The sequence below is a fragment of the Alexandromys fortis genome, unplaced genomic scaffold, assembly GCF_014885135.2.
Source record: "Alexandromys fortis isolate MF-2015 unplaced genomic scaffold, M_Fortis_MF-2015_v1.1 scaffold_50, whole genome shotgun sequence".
Taxonomy (NCBI): Eukaryota; Metazoa; Chordata; class Mammalia; order Rodentia; family Cricetidae; genus Alexandromys; species Alexandromys fortis.
In genome coordinates, this window is record NW_026067932.1 from 7,878,791 (window position 1) to 7,901,591 (window position 22,801).

Genomic DNA, 22,801 nt, shown 5'->3' on the forward strand with positions numbered 1-22,801 from the left:
TCAAGACAGGTGCTGGGATGGATGGTCCTGGTTGAGTTTATGCTATTGATGGTTGTGTTCTACAATCCTGCTAAACTTGTCTGGGCTTCAGTAGAGTTGTTTGTTTTTATCACAATGGACATCCTAAAGGATTAATAATGTCATCTTTCTTCTTCACAGTCTATACATCTCTTCCTTCTCCTGCCTTACTGTGGCAGCCAAAATCTTCACTACATATGAAGCTGAACACCAATATTTCTGGGCCTACTGAGCCTTGCATTTCATTGTTTGGCTTATTTGTGCTGGGTACCAGGATGCTAGGCAAGCCCTCGGTCACAGAATGAAGTTCCCAGGGGGGCTGGAGAGATGGCTCAGAGGCTAAGAACACTGACTACTCTTCCAGAGGTTCCTAGTTCAATTCTCAGCAACCACATGGTGGCTTACAACCATCTGTAATGAGATCTGGTGCCCTCTTCTGGCCTGGAGTCATACATGCAGACAGAACACTATACATAATAAATAAATCTTTAAAAAAAAAAAAAAAAGAATGAGGCTCCCAGCCCGGTTTGTTAAAATGATAAAGTAAGTATTGGCTGATTTTCAAGTGGAATCTGTTCTTGTATTTGTGGGATAAATGCTACTTGAATGAATTATTAACCAATAGATTTTATTTTAGCACAATGTATAGAGTTAGTATACACAGACCTATAAATTCACCTCACGCCTCATCACAGCTTCCCATATTTTTAAGATCTTGCTTTAGTGATACATTTGTTAAATTAATAAACCAATATTAATGTATTATTTTTAACTAATCTACAGATTATATTAAGATCCGCTATGCTGGGCAGTTCTATGGATTTTGGCAAATATACACTAGTTCTGCACACAATAGCTTTAGTTTCTTCAGGATCCCCCGTGGTTGGGAGTAGTTCTTCTACAACGGCTGGTAGAGGAAAAAGCCAACGCCCGTCAGCTTGGGTTCAGCTGTGATGACAGAAACTACGGCTTGTCTCACCGATCTTCTCGGGTGGTCTTTCAAGAGCACAGCTCGATATCCTCTTTGAAGTCTTGGAGATGAGAGCAGACAACACGGAGTTCGGGCAGATCTGGGCAGTCCAGGGCACCCCGAGTCAAACGTCTTTATCCGCCCCGTGTATCGCATCCCTCATTTCTACTTCTGGCCGCACTAACACCTGTAGTGAATAGTTCTGAGCTCTTATTTACTCACAGCAACACTTATCCAGGTATTTCATTCTGGCTACAGTTTCACAATCATCTTCACGGCTTGGGAAGCTCCTTTTTCCCATAGAAAAGCGCATCCCAGAAGCTCAGGGGCAGCTACTGTCCTTGCAAGCCACTCTTTCCCTGATGGGCCCTAGAAACTGCCTGGGGACCTCGGTTCTAACCAACTCCCTCTTAGAATGTTTATTAAATCACCTTAGTGTTTGTAGCACTCGTAGAAATTTAGGTCGTTCTGGTTTTAATTAGAGCATTTTATTTGGTTAACAAAAAATACTGGAAGCTTATAAACGCTTTATTTTTTTTAACAGAAGAAGGCTGGGGTGGGTGCGTGGCCACTGGATGACACAGTCACTAAGCGCAGCGTTCAGACTCTTCCACAGACGATAAACATTCACACATTTTTGTGATCCTCATCCACAGTTCAACTCAGTCGCTGAAAGAAGAGTCACTGTCTGAACTTTCTTCTATGGCTTTTTCAGTTGCTCCATTGGGCACCGGAGCATCTGGCTTCCTGGAAAAAAAAAGGAGGTGGGGATTTAAAGATTTTCCCAACCGAAGACAAGCTTACAAACTGTGAATTAGGTTCATCGTGCAGTACTGTTTGTTGCTAATAAACCTGCCGGCTCTGCGTGTTTCCAGGACCCTCCGGTACTGCGCCCCAGCGCGCTGCCTCTGACTCCCGCTGATTCTCCTTCAGCACTCTGCGTCACAGTGCCATGGAGACAGAGATGCGACGTGGACAGGCTGGCGTGCCTGGCGTTGAGTCCCTCCAGCCTCAAGTGCACACTGAGGCACAGATGGGAAAGTGAGGAATGGAAAGACAAACGGAAGCTCTGGAAACCCAGAAGCAGAAAGGAGCTTGAGAACAGCTAAGAAGCAGAGGCCAAGTGGGAGCGTTGTGGGAAGGGGTGCAGAGTTATGGGGAGGGGGGCAGCATGGTCAGAGCAGGCTCTTAATGTCCACGGGGTGTTTTCACTTAGTTTTTGTTCTTGGGCTTTTCTCTAGAGAACAAGTATAAAAAGTCTGAGTTGGAAAAGAAAAAAAACCTCAAAAAAAAAATCTCAAAGAGAGCGCATCAGGGAACACCAACTGCTTAAGCCCCAAGTTCGTGTGCTATAATAAACAAAAATGAAAAATTATAATGCTATTAAAAGTCATGGTGAGGGCTGGACAGATGGCTCAGGTGATAAAGCGTTTGCCTTGCAAGTGAGAGGATCTGAGTTTGGATCCCACACCATGCAGAATATTTATGCAAATTTCCATATGATTCATACATGTCAATTACCACTTTTGAGCATATTACCAGAATAGCAAAATTTAGCTATCTGCAGCATTGTCTGCACACCCATGTTTATCACTACCCTATTGACAAGTCGTGGAGCCAGTCTCGCTGGTCATCAGTGGACTGATAAGATGTGCAAGGAACTGGAGGCTACCATGTTAAATGAAATAAGCAGGCCCCTCAAAGGCAGTATCATGCTTTCTCATGTGGAATCTGGGAAGATATGATAATAAACCAGGACTCTTAGCAAGGAGAGGAAAAAGGAAAGCAGAATAAGAGAGCAACAGGGGGTGCGTGTGTGATCGAAATGCATTATTTTTTGCAACTGACATGTTAATAAAAAAGAACAATGATGTATATGCAATCATTCACGGATCGACACGATGCTGCACTGTACAGAAGAAGGGAGGAGATGTACTTTCTTCTTCCACATGTGGATGCCCACTTCCCCCATTTATTAAGGAGGATGTTTATTCTCTAATGTATATTTTTGTCATCTTTGTCACACACCAGGTGGCTGCTGCTACATGGGTTTACACCCGCGAGTCCTCTGCTCTGTTCCACTGATCTCTTCGTCACTACTAAGGCTCTCAGTATAAACTGGAGTCAGGAATGGCGATGCCTCCAGCATCACTCCCTTCGCTGCTGACTGTTTTCATACCCAGAATCTTTTGTATGAATCTCAAGATGGTTTTCTCCTTCTCTGAAGAACGCTACTGGAACTCTGACTGAGGGAATCACAAATCACATCGGATCTGTAGACTGCGGTGGGAGGTCGACCATGTTCCTAACTGTCATTTCCCCAATCCTATCCACTTTGTATTTCAGTCACATGATGCAGGCCTGGTCCATGACAGCAAGACATTTCTTTTCCTGGGGATTCGAGACGTGCATGTGTCTTTAGAAGCCAGCTTTGGGTTATGGAGCAGAAGCAGCTTGATTTTATTCAGTGGCAAAAACTAAAAACTTCCCGACGGCTCCCTTAGTTGGATTCAGAGGAGAGAGCTCAGCAGTAGGAGGCAGACGGTGTAAGGTGGTAGGGAGGAGAGGAGGATGTCCACAGTCACCAGCCCTGAGACTCAGAGCCTCTAGTTCCTGTCCACTGTCTGCACCTCTCAGCTACGGGCCACTAACTTCCCTTTTTGCTCAAGATAGCTTAAATGGCTTTTATAATTTTGGAGATGAAGACAGTTTAGAACACACATATATTGTTGATTTAATATTTCTTTGTTAAAAGAAGATTTAACTTTGTGTTTAAAACCATAAGCACTTAAAGGATATAAAAATCAAATAAACATTCTTTGGGGAAATATGCAGACAGTTTAAAATCACATTTTCATTTTCTTTACAAAGCAGTTCAATTTAATTTAAACTGTATTCCAAAACAGTGTTAGAAAAACTATGGCTGAGCAGGAGGTGATGGAGAGGCTGGACTATTTACCCAAGTGTATATAGACATATTAAAATTATAAAAGAAGTTATAAACTTGAGAGAAAGTTGGTATACATACATATAAAAAATTATAGAAGATTTCATAAATTTGAGAGGGAGTTTGTGGGTATATAAGTAGAAATGATTAAAAAAAGACACCACTGATCACTAATTAAGAAAATGCCCTATAGCCAGATCTTATGGAGGCATTTTCTCAGTTGAAGCTCCCTCCTCTCTGATGACTCTAGCTTGTGTCAAGTTGACTTAAAACCAGCCAGGACAGGTGGGATGGAGCCCAGGTGAACAGACCCGACTAGCTTGCTCAGCTTCAAATCTGATCCCCAACACAGAGTAAATAAATAGTCTATTCTCTGCTACATAACTGGAAATAGAGATTTTTCAGTTTGAAAAAGCAGAGTATACTTCTGAAAGGCCATATTCTGCATATGAAATATGTCCGTTGAAAACATGATGGTATACATAGGCAACTCAGGAGTATAAACAAGTTGTGGCCCCAAAGCTTGGTAGAGCCATGGTTTGGAACATTCACAAACCACAGCAGCATTCATTAAACGCTCACTGCTTGTCCAGAGCTCTACCGAGCACGTGCATCACTGCTGAGGGGCCGGGCTGTTCTAGTTTCCATTTCACAGATCAATCCGTAGTTCAGAGATAGAAAGTGGCAGAGCGGACCGTCACCCTGGCTGCCTCTGGCTGGCTGTCTCTAGTCTAATGTAGCCCGAGCCTCCCTCACCATGAACTTGCTCCTGAGACGCATGGGACCAAAGGCCAATCTGTCTGTCATCCCAGATGAACAGATGTAGTCATTACGGGGTAATTCTGAGACACGAAGGGTGAAACTTCTGTTTCCTGGTACGGAAACCTAGGCATTGATTCAAAGTTTTAAAAGTATGATTTACTCATTCTGTATTTCTGGGACAACATTAAAGCAGATGGATCTCTGAATAGAGGTTAACTAAGTTTCAATTTCACCTTAAACTAAGGAAGACAGTGACATCCCCACGTCTTTTTATGTCAGTAGCACCAAAACTAATCTTGAGAAGCCGGGGATTTAAAAAAAAAAAAGTAATTGAAACAATCAGAAGCATCAAACAAATACTTGTTTGTTCATCAGTTTTGTAGACATCTCAAATTCAAGGATGGGCATAATTTTGCAGTAAATTGCCAGGCTTCCTCATGCACACTTTCCTTTGAGACAGTGTGTGTTCTGTCCCTCTGGACGTACAGCAGCCAGTCTGACATGCTTAGAGACCGGGTTGTTTCTCCCTCAACTCCAGTTCTGCTCTCTGTCCAGATCAGACAGATCTAGACCAGCTCTTCTAACAGTTATACGAGTTTGCCTTACTACCTGGAGCTAATAAAAACAGAAAGTGTGTGTTTATACTCTTAAAGAAACAATCAGGACGCTCTTTACTCAAAGTTCTTGGATGAGGCTTATTTTGTACCTAAGATTCTAAATAAAACTACGTTCCCCTTGGATGGTACATTTCCTTCTTGAACACCCCGTCAAACTTCTCTCCTTGAGTGAAGGTCCCTACCTTGTGTAACTCGGATTCCACAGCCCCAGACTTCCTCTGTGAACAAGGTTGCTGCTACATCACAATAAGCTAAGGAGACGTTGTAGCAGTGACTGCATAAGTGAGTCAGTCCACTAGGGCCTGTACCTATGAGGTAATGGGTCAGAAGGCAGCCTCGGCTGTGGTTGAGAAGCAGCCTTTCGGTAAGGCCATGCTGTTACTGGAATCCTACCCTACAACTTGGCATCCACCTCACATCTGAATGTTTTTCAGCATTTACAGACAATGACATACACCGTGCCATTGCTAAGGATGCTATCAGAGCACACTGGGTGTGTGTGGGCTTCTCCGCTGGATAACCGCTTACAGATCCCTTAGGGTGACAATATCCAACACTCTTGAAGAATAAGGAAAGGGGTTCCAAGAAGAGTTAAAAACGTCAAAAGGGAGTAGAAAGATGATATATTCAGAAAAACACAAGCCATTTGCAATGGCTGCACAAAATGAACATGGACAGAATCAGCAAGTACTTGAGAAGCAACCCAGGACGCGATGGGAAAAGCATCTGCACCCCGCAGTTAGACATTATACGTGGAAGGCGAGAATAAAGTCATGAACAAATACACGCGGCTTTATTGGGAGGGCTTGAAGGCGAACACAAAAGCCAATCAGGTGCTACTGTGATAACCAGGTGAGAAATGAAGGGTCACGGGAACAGCAAGAGGTACGCAGGCATGTGGAAGGAGGGAGGCGACACCAAAACCGAGAAAAACCATAGCAACTGACATCACAGGACAGGGGAGAGGGAGGGAGCAAAGGTGATCTTCAAGTGCTCATGTGGACAGGGTGAATGAAAGGACCGTGTACCAGGCTTCATCTGGGAAGAAGATGAATGAAGCTATCAGCGGCCGAGGACTGGAGATGCAGCCGGTGGAGATACTTATAGGACACGGGCTTTCCTGTCTCTCCAGAGTGAAACATCACCATTTTAAAGGTCATTTGTTACTATTTATGACCCATTGTGTATTTCCAGAAGCCAAAAACATCCCAATTGATGGTAAATGTGCTTATACAATCAAGTACCCAAAGGGATTAAATCCAAACGTTCCATTCTTATTAAAATACATGCTACAATTCACCTACTTTTCAAACGTCAGAAACAATTTCCAGAACACATAGTAAACATGCCCAGACGCGCTGTGCTCAATTCACCAGGCCCTGCTATTGGAGTCGATCCTTCGGCCCCTTGGAAACACACCAAATGAACATACATGTTGGAAAATCCATTGTTGGCAGCTTTACAGGCATTCTTGAATTTCACATTTTTGAAGATAAAATATGAGAAGATGACTTTTATGATATTTCATTTCCAAAATGCACACCTTTTTCTGAAACGCTGGAGCCAAGAAAAATTCCAGAGCATAGTACTAGCACAGCCTGAATGCCCGGGGAACACGGGGTGAAGGAGTGCTCCAGCTAGACAGACTGTTACAAGTATCTGGAGACGTATAAAGCAGACTTGTGAGGAACCCATTAAGATATATAACTTATTGAGATGAGCCACATGGCCAGCCTGGCTTGGATAAAATGAATTACTATCAAAGTTCTGAGCCGTGATTTCTTAGCATATCTAAAAGGTATTTTATAATACACATTTAACTGGCACCTATTTCATAATAACCATTAGTGTGCACTGCTCATGTGAGTCGCTTCTCAGCCCTGTGTCATCTAGGCTGCCACAGAATACTCTGCTTATGTATTGTGACCTTAAGTGAAAAGAGGTGGACAATATCTTGTCACATCAACCCCCAAAGGAAATGTCAACATGGAAAAAACGAAAACCAAATGCCCATCTACCAAATTCTGACCAGTTTCACTACTGAATTTCCTCTGCTGAGGTGTGCAAGGGCTGATTTAGTAGCCTAGGATATTTCCTTTTCTTTTCCTTCCTTTCTTTCTAACATGGCAGGGGCATCATTTGGAGGACGATATTCTCAACTATCAACACTGTATAGGAAACAGTAGGGAAAGCTCAAAACATTTTTTGTTGCACTTGACAGATCTGGTACCTTGTCAATAGGATTTTATTAGAAATATTACTTACTCCAGCAGGTCTGGATCCAGCCCTTCGGATATCATTTTGTTTCTGATTGCCATCACTGGAACCCCCTACGCAAAAGTCAAAAGACAAATTCAGTTATAAGAAAGCCTTCTTCGTCATTCCCATGAACGACCTGAAAGAATACACCGAGGTTCCTCGTTAGTTAAAGCACACCCCCTTTGCTTCTACTGCTGCATGTGCATAGCATCTCAAAGACCTCCGGGCACATTCACAACGACCTGTGGAACCAGCACTGTCTAATTCACGCACACCCAAACCAAGTCACGTGAAACATCTTATTGCCACTTCTGCCCTGCAGGATGAGGGGGTTACGTTCTCATCCAAAGAAAGGAAGCAATGACAGCTCAGATGACGAGACATCTGGCTAACCTGATAGGATTTTCAAACAAAAACAAAGGTCTCAGAGCTTTTCAAAACATAGCGCACACCAAGGTAAATGCTTGTGTAATAAGCAAACATCCATATTTCATTTCGACACTTTTGGAATGCAGAATCCAAGTAATATATTATACATTTTCTCAGACCAATACACACATGAAGCAGGGATAATACAGGTGGTAAACTGAAGAACACTGAGAATGCAGGAATATCTGCATTCAGGTTAAGAATATCAAAACAGCAAGGAAAGGATACATCAGAAATGAATACAAATGCATTTGAAAAAAGAACTCATTTGATGTGAACACACTCCATAACTCCACATCCCTGAGTGTGGATGTGTCAAGACCTTTGGCGGCAGTAAATGTCCTCTGAAAGCAGCACACTCCAAGATTAATTCAAGCTGAAATGCACGAGGAATCTGAGGTCTCTGTCAGCACTCGCCTGTGCTGTAGCAGGTGGTTCTCCTGAAGCCTGGGTTCTCCACACAGCATGAGGACTGGGCCCCGTGCACACTGCCAAGCCGCACAGCACACTACCAGAAACACCTCCGCTGTGTTCAACACTAGTGCATGCTAGGAGCTGCAGAGCCTTTGGATGCTCTTGCAGAAACAATGGTTTGATTATGGAAAAAAAAAAAAAAAAAACGTTAGTTATGATTTCTCGCTGTTGTTCCTTGGGATATAAATGTCAAAACAGCATAATCCGGGTGGCAGTATGTTAAAATGCTTGAATTTAAAAATTGCTGAGTTGCGTTAAAGAATAGTTTGGGTTGGATATGGTTCCGTGGTTAAGGGTGCTTGCAGCTCTTCCAGAGGCACCTGGAGTGGGTAACCAAGATGTTAAGACAATCCCTACTTTTGAGGTATGTTTTCTAAAACTTAGACTTGAATAAAAGAGAGTTCAAACCCAAATCTACTATTTAATTTTACACAAGGGATCAGTCTAAGTGATCCCTTTGATCCCTAAGCAGGGATCACCCTTCTCAGAGAAACTTCTTTTTGCAGTGAATGCTGGTCAATAGAACCGCAACAGGCCTAAGTGCCCGGGAGTGCTCGGCTCCAAACGGAATCGCTACATCACACCCGCTGTCACAACGGCCAGGGACCGCCACGGAAGACAGGGCAGAGAGAGATCGCAAGAGGCTGGGGGTGCTGCTTCAGAACAGAGTTTCCTAGATGAGACAAACACCGCACAGACGAGCTCTCAGTTCCCTTGGCTGCCTGCACAAGACCCATACAAGATCGAACCAGTCCAAAGGACGGCATGGACGGGGAGGGCCGGAGGAGCTAAGCAAGCACCGCTGCTAACAGAACAGCTTCTGGCAGTCATTGGTGGCCATAGGAGGGAGACTCGGTTTTCTTCAGGAATGTAGCCCCTGATAGGCCGCCGTGCTCCACTGGCTGCCCCTACGGCATGCACACACTGGCAACGCTAACTGGTCTCAGTGCACTAAAAACACTGCGGAAGACATGAGCAGGAACTTGGAGATGTGGGATGATGATTCAAATATTCAGGAGAACAGAATGAAAAAGTTTAGAGCATTTCATTTTCCAAAAGTACTGATGTTCTAAGGATAGGAGGGAAAAGAACAGAGTTCATGCCATATTTCCTAAAAGCAGCAACAAAAAGAACCAAACAAGCTCTCAGCTTCCATTAAGCATGATCTGATGTCAGAAGGTCTTTCTACGAGCACAGCTATGTGATTTATTTATCACATGTTAGTGTAAGCCACAAGACATCACTGGAAAGGTCACAAAAATAAATTACAAAACCCAGGAAACAGAAGGGAAGAAAAATGAGGTTAAAAAAAAAAACTGAAACAAAACAAAAAGCAAAAACCTGCAGCATCAGCATCTCCTAAAATATAGCACAAAACTGTCCATGGGGCACAGGGGAGGGAGGCGCCTGGAAGCACACAGGCGAGAAGCAGAGATGTTGGTAGAATAGATAAACTCCCCATTTTAACGGATCTATGGAACTGATTATGGAGAAAGAGTAACAGACATCTGAGCCTGGAGCTCCATACTTTAATCTGACGTTTCTGGAACCAGCCACAGGAGGAGAAAACAGAAACACTCCAAGTTCAGTGAGCCTCTTGTCACTTTTGTATATTGGTATAACATACAAAATACACCCATTTTCCCACCGTCTGCCCCTGCAGAGGCTTCTGATCACACCATGATGTAAATCTCATAAAGCTTGATAAACAAATGAAACCAGTGATTGGGCCTGGGTTCCGAGCACGCATCCCCACCGGACCTGCTGCTGTGTGTGCGGCTCGGACATCTCGTTTGCTACATTCCTGGGAGGACGTCACTTGTCAGCCATCAGAAAGAAGCGTCCAATGTCTGATCGCAAAGAGACAAAGCTACTGGTGGTCTAAGGAGGACACAGGAGACCTCAACATGAAGTCTACGGAGCTGTGGGGTTTTCTTTGGCAAGTCATGAGGGCAGCCCGTCCAACAGAAGCAGTGAAGGGGAGCGGAGGCAGCCATGGGTCTGCATTTGCGTCACTGGAGAAAGTGTGTAAAGAAGCCACGCTAATGAAATTAGGACAGCAGCACCAATGGTTAAATGCTAGTTTCTTATATCACAAAACTGTCTGGAGGTCTCCAGGCCTGCCAAGATTTACACAATAATCTGTTACTGTGTTAATGAGAACCCAGCTACTAAATCTCTCTATCAGCCATGTTTTAGATTTGAAGGGGAAAAAAAGGGACTTTGCTTCTTGAAAAAAATAACAAAATCAAATCCTTATAATTTAGGCTTTTTTCCCTATCATTTTATGAACTTGAATCCAAAAATTTAGTTGTAAGAAGTGGAAAATAGGAAGTTCTTTCCTTACACAGAGCAGGCATAACACAAGTCTACTGAGCTGCTGATCGGAAGGAGAACTTGTTCTTCATAGGAATGGTGGTGACATCTCAACCCAAGCATCCAGGCTCAGGCAGAGGTACAAGTCTGGGACAGACTCTGTCTCAAAACCACTTTTCCTTTGCAAAGAAAGAGTCATGCAGAAACTGTGGGATGCTATGGGCTAAAAAGGGAGCCACTACATGCTAACAAGCTTCTTGACGTGGTAAAATCGACTCAACCGTATCTTCGCCTTTTGATGTTTCAAAAGTCCTGTTTTTATTCATTTATTTGTTTGTTCAGTTGTTTCTTTTGAGACAAGATTTCATGTAGCCAAGGCTTACCTTCAAATAAATTTATATAGCTTGGAGCTAGCCATGAATTTCTAATCCTTCTGCCTTCACCTCCCACACTGTGATATTATAGGTATGTACCTCCATGATTAAGAATGCCATTTTTAAAATTTTACTTACTTTTATTTTATGTGCAATGGTACTTTGCCATGGCTGTCAGGTCCCCTGGAACTGGAGTTACAGAGAGTTGTGAGCTGCCATGTGAGTGCTGGGAATTGAACGCAGGTCCTTTGGAAGAGCACTAACTGCTCTTAACTGTTGAGCCATCTCCCCAACCCAAGAATGCCATGTAAAGTTTTATATAAAGTGGTATGATCTTACGTTAAGGATAATATTTTCAGATAAATATTACATATACATTCAGATAAAATTATATGCAATGTTTGCTGACCAAATCATAAACAAAACACATGCTCAATGATTTTCTTCATCCCCTGGAAGCTTCCAGTAAAGGAATATGAAATTAATTTAAATAAACATCTTCAAGACTTTAACATGAATATGGTTATCTTAAGAAGGAAGCTTTACAAGACAAGTTACAAAGACTTGTCCAGATCTAGAAAATGCTGTGGTCTCGTATTAACGCGGAGACTGTTCCTGCTAAGTGTTTCTGTCTTGAACCTGCGCGTGTTTATGGGTCACAAGTCTTCAGTATCAAAAGTCACTTCTGTGAAAAGGAGCATGACTGAGGTTTTACAAGGTTTATTTCACGAGATGGGTGTGTGGTCAGAAGCGCCTTTTTCCATTGGCTGCTCTTCAGCCATCCTTACAGACACAGGCACAGCTCATGGGAGAAAATGGGTGAGGTCACATCAGACCTTCTCAGGGCCCAGACGGCTGGTAAGGAAATCACAGTGGCTTTATTCTTAAAGTACACACATCTTTAGCAGTTCTGTCTCTATGCTTTAGGGATAAGAAAGAAATTAAAGTTCACCTGGAGGCATATGAGTTTAAAAATCTTTAAGAAAATCATTTCCAAAAGTTATGAATTTATTGTCATGAGAACATTTAAAGCACAGCTACACCAAATTTCCATATTAACACCATCCCACGCCCCATAAAATATACTTGTAACATAATAAACTTTACGTGTTAATGACCAGAAGAGGGCATAAGATGTTTTCTTTGTATTTGTAACTCCTCAAGCATTTGTTGACTTAAGAGTAACTTGGTGCCTAGGGAGACCCAGTTTCTTCCCTTTACTATCATGTGTAAGTGGTAAGCAGAATTTGTTGTTTGTTGAGACACACAGCCTTGGTTGGCCTGGAGTTCACTGTGTAGATCAGGCTGGTCTTGAACTCACAGAGATCCACCTGCCTCTGCCTCCTGAGTACTGGGATTAAAGGCATGCGGCACTGTGCCTGGCTTGGTATGGAGATTTTAATGCTTGCTTTGACAGGCTCCTCCATGGTGGAACCATCACCTCATTCAAATCAGATAACTTCTTTCTATAAATGTATTCACTTTCATTTTAAATATTATTATACTTTAACTTTCTAAACTTGCAAACAATTTAAAATGTTTAAATTATGCATATGTGTGTGTGTGTGTGTCTATATGAGGGTTGTGCATGTGCAGACACATACCCTCAGAATCCAGAAGAGGGAACCAGATCCTGGAGTTAAGAGTTATAGGCGGTTGTGAGCAGTGTTGAATGGTGGTGAAACAGAACCCAGGTCCTCTGCAAGGGTAGAATGTTCTTTATACCACCAAGCCTTCTCTCCAGCCCCCAAAATTTATTACAAAATTATATTGGAATTTGCTAACCAAATTACGAGTCTATGAACTTATATGTTAAAAACACGCACATATTATTCATGTAAATTTAAAGTCATTTCTCCAAGTATAGCAATAAAAGAGTAGAGAAGATTCTAGTGACTTAATATACAGGAAGTGCACTTCTGAGTTACTCTTCCAGGTAGGGTCAGGTGCTTAGGGAGCCGACTATGACTCCCTCCTTCTTTGACCTTAACAATCTACACACACACACACAGAGAAAAATGGGTGGGGTTAGGCACCCATGGAGGCTATAGAACCACAGTAAAGGGCCTTGAATCTGGTAATGACATGTCATCAATCTTGATCTAAGCAGCTAATCTGAGATCCTTTGTGAACCCAGGCCAGGGAATGGAAGGTGTTGCTGTGTGCTGGGGACTTCAGGATGGTGCTTAGGTCTGGACCTGCCGATAGGCACTCTCTCGCTCCCAAGGGAGCCTGCTTCCTCTGAGAGCTCACTTGTCTTCTGGTCTTTATTGTTTCTCTCATAAATTAGCCAAAATGCTAGATAAAGAAATTAACAGGAAAGGTGGGAACTATGTATTCCAAAAAGGAAGAACCAAAAGCAGCTGCTTAAATCCCAATGGCTATTTTTCCTCTTGACCCATGTGGAAAATTAATTTTCAGGTGAGGTGGAAGGATTGTAAGGAAGAGGGAACGGCACGGATGAAGGGTAGCTGGGAACTAAAGGTACAGGCCGGTCGGAGTGAAGGGAGGCCTTGGCTTTCGGCAGGCACCACCGTCCTTCAGGTCAGTGCCCACGCCCGAGAGCGTCCACAGAAGCCTGGAGATGCTTTCCCTGCAGCCTCTGGGGAGCTAGAACGGTTGTGTAACAGAGACAAGAAGTCAGCAGTGCCTGCCTACTGGTGCCCTCTCTGTCTTTCCATGATGGAGGTAGGTGCTGTGCTACAGTGGTTTAATACACCGAAACCAACTCCATTGGCACTTAAAAAGTTGGGTGAAATGGATATTTGACTTTAAGAAGTTATTTCAGATAATGAATCTCATGTATTATTTAAATTATTTTAGTTATAATGCCATTGATACAAATATCTGATGACTTAATGAATAAATACATTCTTATCAAACTCACTTTTTAAAAAGATTTATTTATTATGTATACAGTGTTTTGCCTGCATGTCTTGTTTGCAAGCCAGAAGAGGGCACGAGATCTTATTACAGATGGTTGTGAGCCACCATGTGGTTGTTGGGAATTGAACTCAGGACCTCTGAAAGATCAGGCAATGGTCTTAACTTCTAATCCATCTCTCCAGGCCTCAACCTTACTTTTATGCAGGTCCCAGGTCAAGTTGCTAGGCTTGGTGGAAGTGTCTTCACCTGCAGAGCTGTCCTGCTGGCTCTCAATTACATTTGGAATATTTGCATTCTCTGTTTTCTTATTTTCTACTTTCACCTTTTAAATTACTTAAAACTTTTATTTTATTTTTATTTGTGTGTGTGTGTGTGTGTGTGTGTGTGTGTGTATGGGTGGCATGTTTGCTGGTGCCTGCAGTAATCAAAAGATTAGGGTATCAGATCCTCTGGAGCCAGAGGGACAGGCAGCTGTGAGTCCCCTAATATGGGTGCTGGGAACCAAACAACAAGAGGAACAAGAACTCTTAACTGTTGAGCCATCCCCCTACCTCTAAAACTTGTTTTTAAATAAAATCAGGTTTTAAAGTATCCAAAACTGCATTAAAACAAAGAGCCAAGGGCCATCAGCAACTCTAAGGGACTGGTCTCCATGCAAGTACATCAGCTTGTTGATATGTGGCCGTTCTTCACACGTGACTGAGAATTTTTGACCTTCCTAAGGTTCACAACTCAAAACAAAACATATATATATATATATATATATATTTTTTTTTTTTTTGGTTTTTCGAGACAGGGTTTCTCTGTGGTTTTGGAGCCTGTCCTGGAACTAGCTCTGTAGACCAGGCTGGTCTCGAACTCACAGAGATCCGCCTGCCTCTGCCTCCCAAGTGCTGGGATTAAAGGCGTGCGCCACCACCGCCCGGCTCAAAATATATTTTTCAAGTACATTACACACCACACATAGATGCAGTATGGCAAACAACTAGTTCCTGGAAACAAATGAAAACTTTGAGAAAAGTGCTACAATGGAAAATTTATAACGCGAGCACGAGAATTCACTGAGTAGGAGTAAGCCAACAGTGGACTAGCGAAGGGGAGCAGTTGAGGAACCAGGGAGGCATGAATAACAGAACCAAGTAGACACTGACAACCATTGGACACAGCAGCAACCTGCTGCATGGCAGCCGCTCCCTGCTATCTACCACACCTCAAGGGAAACATGAATGGGAAAATCCGAATTAGATATACTCTTTGTTATTAACACCCATATTTATAAAGAAAGAATATATGAAGCTGGGCCAGATATCATAGGCCTGTAATTCTAGCTCCCTGGAGGCTGAGGCAGGAAGATAACACATTGAAGAACTGTCTGGACTACAGAGTGAATTCAAGGCCAGCTGGAAACTTAGTGAGACCTTGTCAAAAACAGACAAAAAAACCAAAAACAAAAAAGAGCCAGATGGTGGTAGCACACACCATTAATCCCACCACTAGGGAGGCTGAGGAAGGTGGATCTCTGAGTCTGAGGACAGTCTGTTTTACAGAGTGAGTTCCAGGCCAGCCAGGGCTACACAGAGAAACCCTGTCTTTAAAAAACCAAACCAAATTCAAAGTTAAAAAGAAGCTCATAGATATAGCTTAGTGGTAGAACTTTATATAGTGTTTGGGAGGTCCTGCGCACAATCCCCTGCACTGAAATAAAAAAACACCCAATACGAAACCCAACACACACAAAGGCAAATACATAATTCATAAGCACAGTTCTTTCTGTTTCGGAGACAGGGCCTCACTATATAACCCAGACAGAACTGTATCTCATCGGTAGCCCAGTTGTCCTTAAGTCTGTGACCTTCCTGCCCCCGCCTCTCAAGTCTGGAAGTACAGACTGACTGTCAGGCAGGAAAACGTCTTAACTTTCTGTGTACCATGACGTGCTCTGAGGTCCCCAACTCAAGGCAACATGCAGAGGTTTAGGAGAAAAGCAAAATGATTGAAAACTCAGTCTTTATAGATTTTATAATTGGCATGAAAATATTTCCCAAACAGTATTCTTAGAGTTCAGTTCACTGACATTAGGAAAAAATAGTAATGCTTATATTTCTCAAAAATATGACAGAAAGTTGTCTTTCTGGGTTCTCTGATATCAAGTCATAGGCAACATTTTGACCGCTAAGTTTTCTGTTTCAGGGAGAGCTCTTGTACTTCTATAGGGTAGGAGAGAAGAGAGGGGTTATCACAGGTCACCCCAGACCCATTTATTCCAGCTTATACTTCCTCCTCATGGGTCTACTGCTCCTCAGAGGCTGGTGGCTTGCTTGTCATCAAACTGACATAGTAATCACTTAGTGAGCAGAAAACAGGAAGCTTATCAAATCACTGGATGTGTGGTTTCCCTTCTATAAGCAGCAGGAGATTGCCCTTTATTCTGCGAATCTTCCTATGTTAGAATAAACTGTCTGACACTTACTATTATACATAGATATATTTACACACACACACACACACACACACACACACACACATATACCTCAGGTATTACAAAAAGAAACACATATTCACACTTAGAAGTAACACACACTTGGGACCAGCATGTGACAGCTGGCATCACCTCGAGCCACAACTCTGTCCTCTGGTCACACTGTTGAGTAATGAAAAGCAACCTAAGCTGTAGCTTTCTAGACCACGTGAAGTCACTCATATACTAAGGGTCTGGGTGTCAACCAGTCTTGACAATAACTCCACCTTGTTGGTATCTAAAGGGAACACTATATCAGGCTCACCCGCTTCCCCGATCCACGGGGCAGCACCTCTTTATGAACATCTTTAATCCGCACTTGGAGACACTCTGCCCTTAGGTAATGGAAGTCCCGCTTCCCTAGGCCCACGTTCACTGCTGGCAACGGCTACATCAGAGCTACCAGAACCAGATTTTATTCAATTCACATTTTCAGCAAGCCAAAGAAAATAGAGCTTTGAACAGCCTAAGTGTCTGAAGAGGCTGCTTTGGCAAATACGGTTTCAAAAAGTACAAGTCATTAGCTTCCTTCATCTGGAAGCAGGACTTTCCCAATGCACAATTTATGACTGGCACAGGATTCACCAAGCCCTGCCAGTAAAAGGGGAGAAGAATTGTTGGAAAAGTGATCTATGGCCACGATTCCAGTTAAGTTATAAAAGCAATATGTACCGGAGCCCAGCCCGGTGCCACACAGTTATGGTAACAAGCGCTAAGTCACAATCAATTATCTGCCACATTTGGAACAAACCAGGATTACTCACTGAAAAATCTTGTATAAAACTTACTTTAAAAGGAAAAGAAAAAAATCAGAAAGTGCCTGCAGGTGTTCCAGGGACCTTTATTAACGCAAGGACCAAATCTGAGGATTAGTGAATGAATCATAAATCATAAATCTAGAAGGGAGCTCAGGTCTCAGTTTATATGAGGAAAAGGGCCTTGAGGTGACAGGACTTGAACGTGTCCCAAACAACTGAGACACAGCTAAGGAGCTTTGTATTTCAGGGGTTCCCAGGCTTCGAGGCACTCACCCTGTCTCTCAGAATAATCGCTTTCTGAAGTGGAAAGCACCCTAGGTCTCCCAGATGAGCAACCAAAAAAGACATGGAGGCCAAAATGCAAGTTACAGCTTCCTGGTCTGCAGCGTGTTCGTGTGAAAGAAACAGAGACCACATTATCTTCTTTTCAAAGACATTTATATTAATTAATGTAAACTATTAGGTTTAAAGTGGGTTTGCGAAATGTGACAGGTGAGACAGGGCATCTCAAAGCAAGACATCCCTGAGGACAGCTGGGACTTAGGAACTGAGACAGCTTTCTTGGTACCTTAGGGAGGAAGCCCCAAAAGGTTACAGTGCATTTCAGAGGGAGTCTGCAAATAAGATGATATTTTTGTAATCTATAGGACTTTCCCAGAGTGAAGTGAACGATCACCATAGGGGTAGCCTACAAATTCAAGCCTTTTATACTAGAAAAAGACACTAAGGAGGCTTGAAAAGGACTCTGTCTAATCGAGAGGATGAGATGACTCTAAACAATTCGGGAAGGAAGCAGAAGAGATAACACAGCCACCGCAAGTATCAAGATGCCGCTGAGTGTGACTGTCCACTGTGGCCAAAGATAGTTCAGCACAGGAGGAACTGACTTCTGAGTCAACACAACGGCACTGAAGAAGGAAGGAATGTCAGTACTGGGCAGAGGAGGGGAGGCTTGGTGAATCCACCGACTCCCTTTTGAGAGTATAATTTATACTGTTGATGTAAACATACAGCTTCACGGCATAACACTACCGCGTACAGCGGATGGCACACGACTCAAGATGGTATCTACATACAGCTTCATGGCTTACACTCCTGCATACGGCGGATGGCACATTACTCAAGACCGTGTCTACATACACTTTCATGCCTTATAGTACTGCACAGTGGATGGTCTGTGTCTATATACAAGTAAAATCCTCTGGATAAGTTTCTCTGCTATTAACAGTCCTAGGAAATCAAAGGAAGCATTAGTGACCCTCTGAAATTGAAAAAAATCGGGCATTTAATAAAACTGCTGCACTTTTGGGCAAGGTAAAGTACTTTTCACAATGAAGGAATGTGCTAGAATTAGCTTGATTAGGCTGCTTTTGGGGATGGCAGTGAAGTATGTTTATCATCTTAGCTGTAGCCCACTGAACCCTGCTTATTTTCACACCCAAGGAACTGAACCAACTGAAGAGAGTAAGACCAGAAGGCTAAGACAGAACAGGAAGGCATCTTATCACCCTGTGTGACTAATCTAATCATCTAAACAATTCCTCTCCTGTCAATGAAAGGCTGAATGAGCAGATGATACGGGTCTCTAACGAATCTACTGCCAGGCATGTTCTAAAGCAGATGGTAATGTCACCATGTTCCCCCAGTTCTCACAACAGATTTGAGGAACACCACAAAGTGTTTACATATAGATTAATAATTGGATTCCCAAGATTGGTGCTAACCTTGAGAGACAGCTTCCCTTGTCCTATGAAGCATTTAAAACCAACAATTTGGAGAAATAGGAGCTAACTCTGCACTTGCCCATGACTTGAAGCTGGCTCAGAGAACAGACAGGAAGCCTCACAGTGTCACTATGATGAAGACCATGGCACAGAGCACCTTGGGGAGGAAAGGGTATATTTTAGCTGACAGCTCTCAAGTCCCACCCCATCGCTTAGGAAGCTGGGTAGGAATTGGAGGCAGGAACCTGAAGGCAGGAACTGAAAGAGCCCATGGGCAAATGCTACTTCTCAGCCTGCTCCCCATGGCTGGCTCGGCCTGCTTTCTTACACTACCTAGGCCCACTTGCCCAGGGGATGGTACCACCCTCAGTGGGCTGGGGCCTTCCATGTCAATCATTAATCAAGAAAATGCCTACCAGACTTGCTTATAGGACACGTTAATGGATGCTTTTCCTCAATTGAGAGTTCCTTCCCCAAATGACCCTAGCTTGTATCAAGTTGACAAAAAATTTAGCAAGTACCAGGGATAAAGTGAACACAAAGATTACTCAAGGCTGTTTTTCCTCATACAGTTCCCCCTTTGACTGGTAATATATATATTGTCTGGTGATAATATATTTATTGGTGATGATATATATAGATATGTATATATATATTATACATATTCATAAAAAGGCATGAAATAACTCCATAATGAATACAGAAAAAAATGGCTGGATAGGTTAAGGAAGATAATGTTTTAGCTTTATGAGCTGGGACATTCAGAATCTGGGATTCGAGACAAGTAGAATTTGAAAGCAGTAATTAAGACAAGCGGACTCTAGGCTCAGCCTGGAAAAGCACTGTGCTTGTGTGAGGAAGGATTGTGGTTTGGTTTGAATGGAGAATGGAATTCAGGACAGGGAGCACTAGGAAATAAAAGTTGGGTAATAAGAGTCTGGGATACAGGTTGGCACAATGAACTAAAAACAATAAAATTAAATTTAACTTGGATGAACTTCTAGTTTGGGATGGCAGGGTAGAGATATTGTTTCTCCCCTTCTTCTTGAAAACCACCCCCAAACAATCAGAAAACCACCTCTAACTTCAGTGACTAAGAGGCATGTAAGAACCACAGTGCCTGAAAATTAAAGCAGGGACCAGAATGGCTGATGAGTTAGTACGACAGATGAAGGCCAAGCCCACATGTCCCGAGAGGGACCCAGAATACCTGTACCAGAGACTCGGGGAAGGCAGGAGTTTAATACAGGGACAGATCAGACTGGTCCCCTGCTACGTTCAGGCACAGAAGCAAAAGAGATGGTACAGAGTTAAGTCACACACTTCTAGAGAGTTATGTTTGTTTCTTTCTTCCTTAAAAAAATTGCTTTTTTAAAATATTTTAACTTAAAATTTATAATGGCATTAACAAAACGATTTTAAAATACTTTAAAGACCATATAAAAAACACATATGGTCTGGCTATAACTTCCACATCCAGAGATTCCAATTCTGTGGGTGGAGTCAAGGACACCGGATGCTATCTAGTACTAATGAAAGGTTTTAGGAAACCCAAGTCCGTGGTCTCATTTCTTGTTTTTTTGCTTTTTCAAGACAGGGTTTCTCTTTTCTCTACATAACCGACCTGGCTATCCTGGTACTCAGAGATCCTCCTGCCTCTGCCTCCTGAGTGCTAGGATTAAAGGCATGCGCCACCTAACCATTTTCTCATTTTTATGTTGGTTAGGTGAGAAGACACTGACATAAAGAGCTTTTACATGTCATTCTGAAGGCTTTTCCTTCTTGTTCTGAGAGGCATACAGTTTTTAAGAATTTATCTCAAATGTCGTCTTTCCTGTTCATTATTCATGTTTAAGCTGAACTCTTCCTTGCTCTTATTAAAAATTTATAATTCTTTTTTTAATCCAGAAAAGTGTCTTACTACAAAGTGTTCTCATACTTATCATTTGCCATTATTGCTATGGTGTTTTTCTAAATTTATTTTACATCTCTACTTGCGGCTTCCCCTTCCCACCACGACCTCCCCTCTGCCTCCCGCCCAATCCACTCCCCCTCTGTGTCTGTTCACAAAGGGCCGGCCTCCCGTGGGGGTCAACAAGGACATAACAAGTTGCGTGTATTAAGGCTGGGCAAGGCGACCCAGTATGAGGAGTAGACTCCCCAAAGCCAGCAAGAGTCAGAGATGGCCCCTGCTCCCACTGTTAGGAGTCTCACAAGAAGAAGAAGTTACACAACTATCACTATTATTTTACGTAGCCAAGAGAGCTGTGCTCTTTTTTCTATCACTGATAAATGAACATCAAAATGGAATATATTTTGAAAGCATATTTACACTAGCATAAGAGAATCAAACTCAAGTATTGATTTACCAAAGGAACAGCCCTCTTTCATATTTCTGATACAGTCAAGATTTCAAATAAGATAATAACAATAATGGCACAAATCTACACTGAACTGTTAACCTATGTCAACCTCAAGTGTAATGAATTTTAAACTTTAAACGTATTTCCTTTTATTTTATAAGATTAGCATGCACATCTGTATGAGAGTCTCAGGTCTCCTACAACTGGAGTCAGACAGTGTGAGCTGTCATGTGGGTGCTGGGAATTGAACCGGCGTCCTCTGGAAGAGCAGTCAGTGCTCATACCCACTGAGCCATCTGGCCCTGTGTAATCGATTTTAATGAGAAAGACTGGACTCTGGTTTCTCTCTTATGAATGCATTATTAAGTAGGAAAGAAGCAAGAGACTAGAAAACTTGGTCATTCGGGTTAGCAGTTTTCTCAGACTGAAAAAACAACGGCAAAGTCTCCAGGGTTAGAGAGAGAAGACGGAGCAAAGCTTACCACTTGAACCATCTTGAGGTATCTGGCATATCGCGGATCCTTGGCTACAGTTACGACATTTTCTGATGGAACTTCACTTTCCTGTGGTCTGGAGTCTTGTGCGCTGTCCTGCTGAAGAGAGTTTATGTAAATCTTTAAACGTTCACAGAAAGCATCTACCATGTTTCTTAAAAGGGATGTTTATTTTTATAATTATAAGGCAATAAATATTTAAAAATTGTATTCTTATATTTAAATACCAATAATTTAATTATTGCTATGTTTCTAAATACCTATACATACTTATAAGCTAAACTTAATATCAATAATACATTGTTCCAGCCGGGCGGTGGTGGCGCACGCCTTTAATCCCAGCACTCGGGAGGCAGAGGCAGGTGGATCTCTGGGAGTTTGAGACCAGCCTGGTCTACAAGAGCTAGTTTCAGGACAGGCTCCAAAGCCACAGAGAAACCCTGTCTCGAAAAACCAAAACAAACAAACAAACAAAAAACATTGTTCCTTAAAATGTATTCTTAGCATCAGAATTTTTGTTTTCCTTTGTTTATCCTATGACACAGGATGGGCGGGCATATCAGCAAGCCAGTGAAGCAGTTTGTCACCTGCTCAACCAATGGACAGCGAACTACTGTTCTGGGTGTCTGCCAGCTGTCCTATCGCCCCTCACTTGTTAAATCACCACATCCTAAATGGACACAGTGATGCTCGGAGGCTTCTCGGAGATACGAGACTCTCTGGTTTTGTACGCTTCATGTTAGTGAGCTGTTATTAATGGTGACAAAGTCAACAGCGTGGCTAAATACTAATACTAGTCCCAGTGACAAAGACTGAGGACGGTGTTTCTGAACAATGGCACTCGTGACATGGCACAACTGTGTCACCAGAAGTTCCGGTGCAGTTAAGACTC

General features: G+C 42.7%; 1 protein-coding gene across 2 annotated transcripts in view; it reads right to left on the minus strand.

Annotated features, from left to right (window-relative positions):
* Positions 1–627: 627 nt before the first annotated feature.
* The window catches only part of Washc3 (WASH complex subunit 3), a 34,883-nt gene continuing 12,709 nt past the window's right edge, over positions 628–22,801 (minus strand). The window contains exons 5-7 of one of the 2 annotated variants that reach the window (XM_050145762.1): positions 21,898–22,005; positions 7,580–7,644; positions 628–1,735 (exon numbers count right to left, since the gene is read on the minus strand). In XM_050145762.1, the coding sequence (XP_050001719.1) occupies positions 1,651–1,735; positions 7,580–7,644; positions 21,898–22,005 (258 nt within the window). In that variant the 3' untranslated portion in view covers positions 628–1,650. Of the gene's footprint in view, positions 1,736–7,579; positions 7,645–21,897; positions 22,009–22,801 lie in introns of both variants that reach the window. The other variant, XM_050145761.1, reaches the window with a different exon arrangement.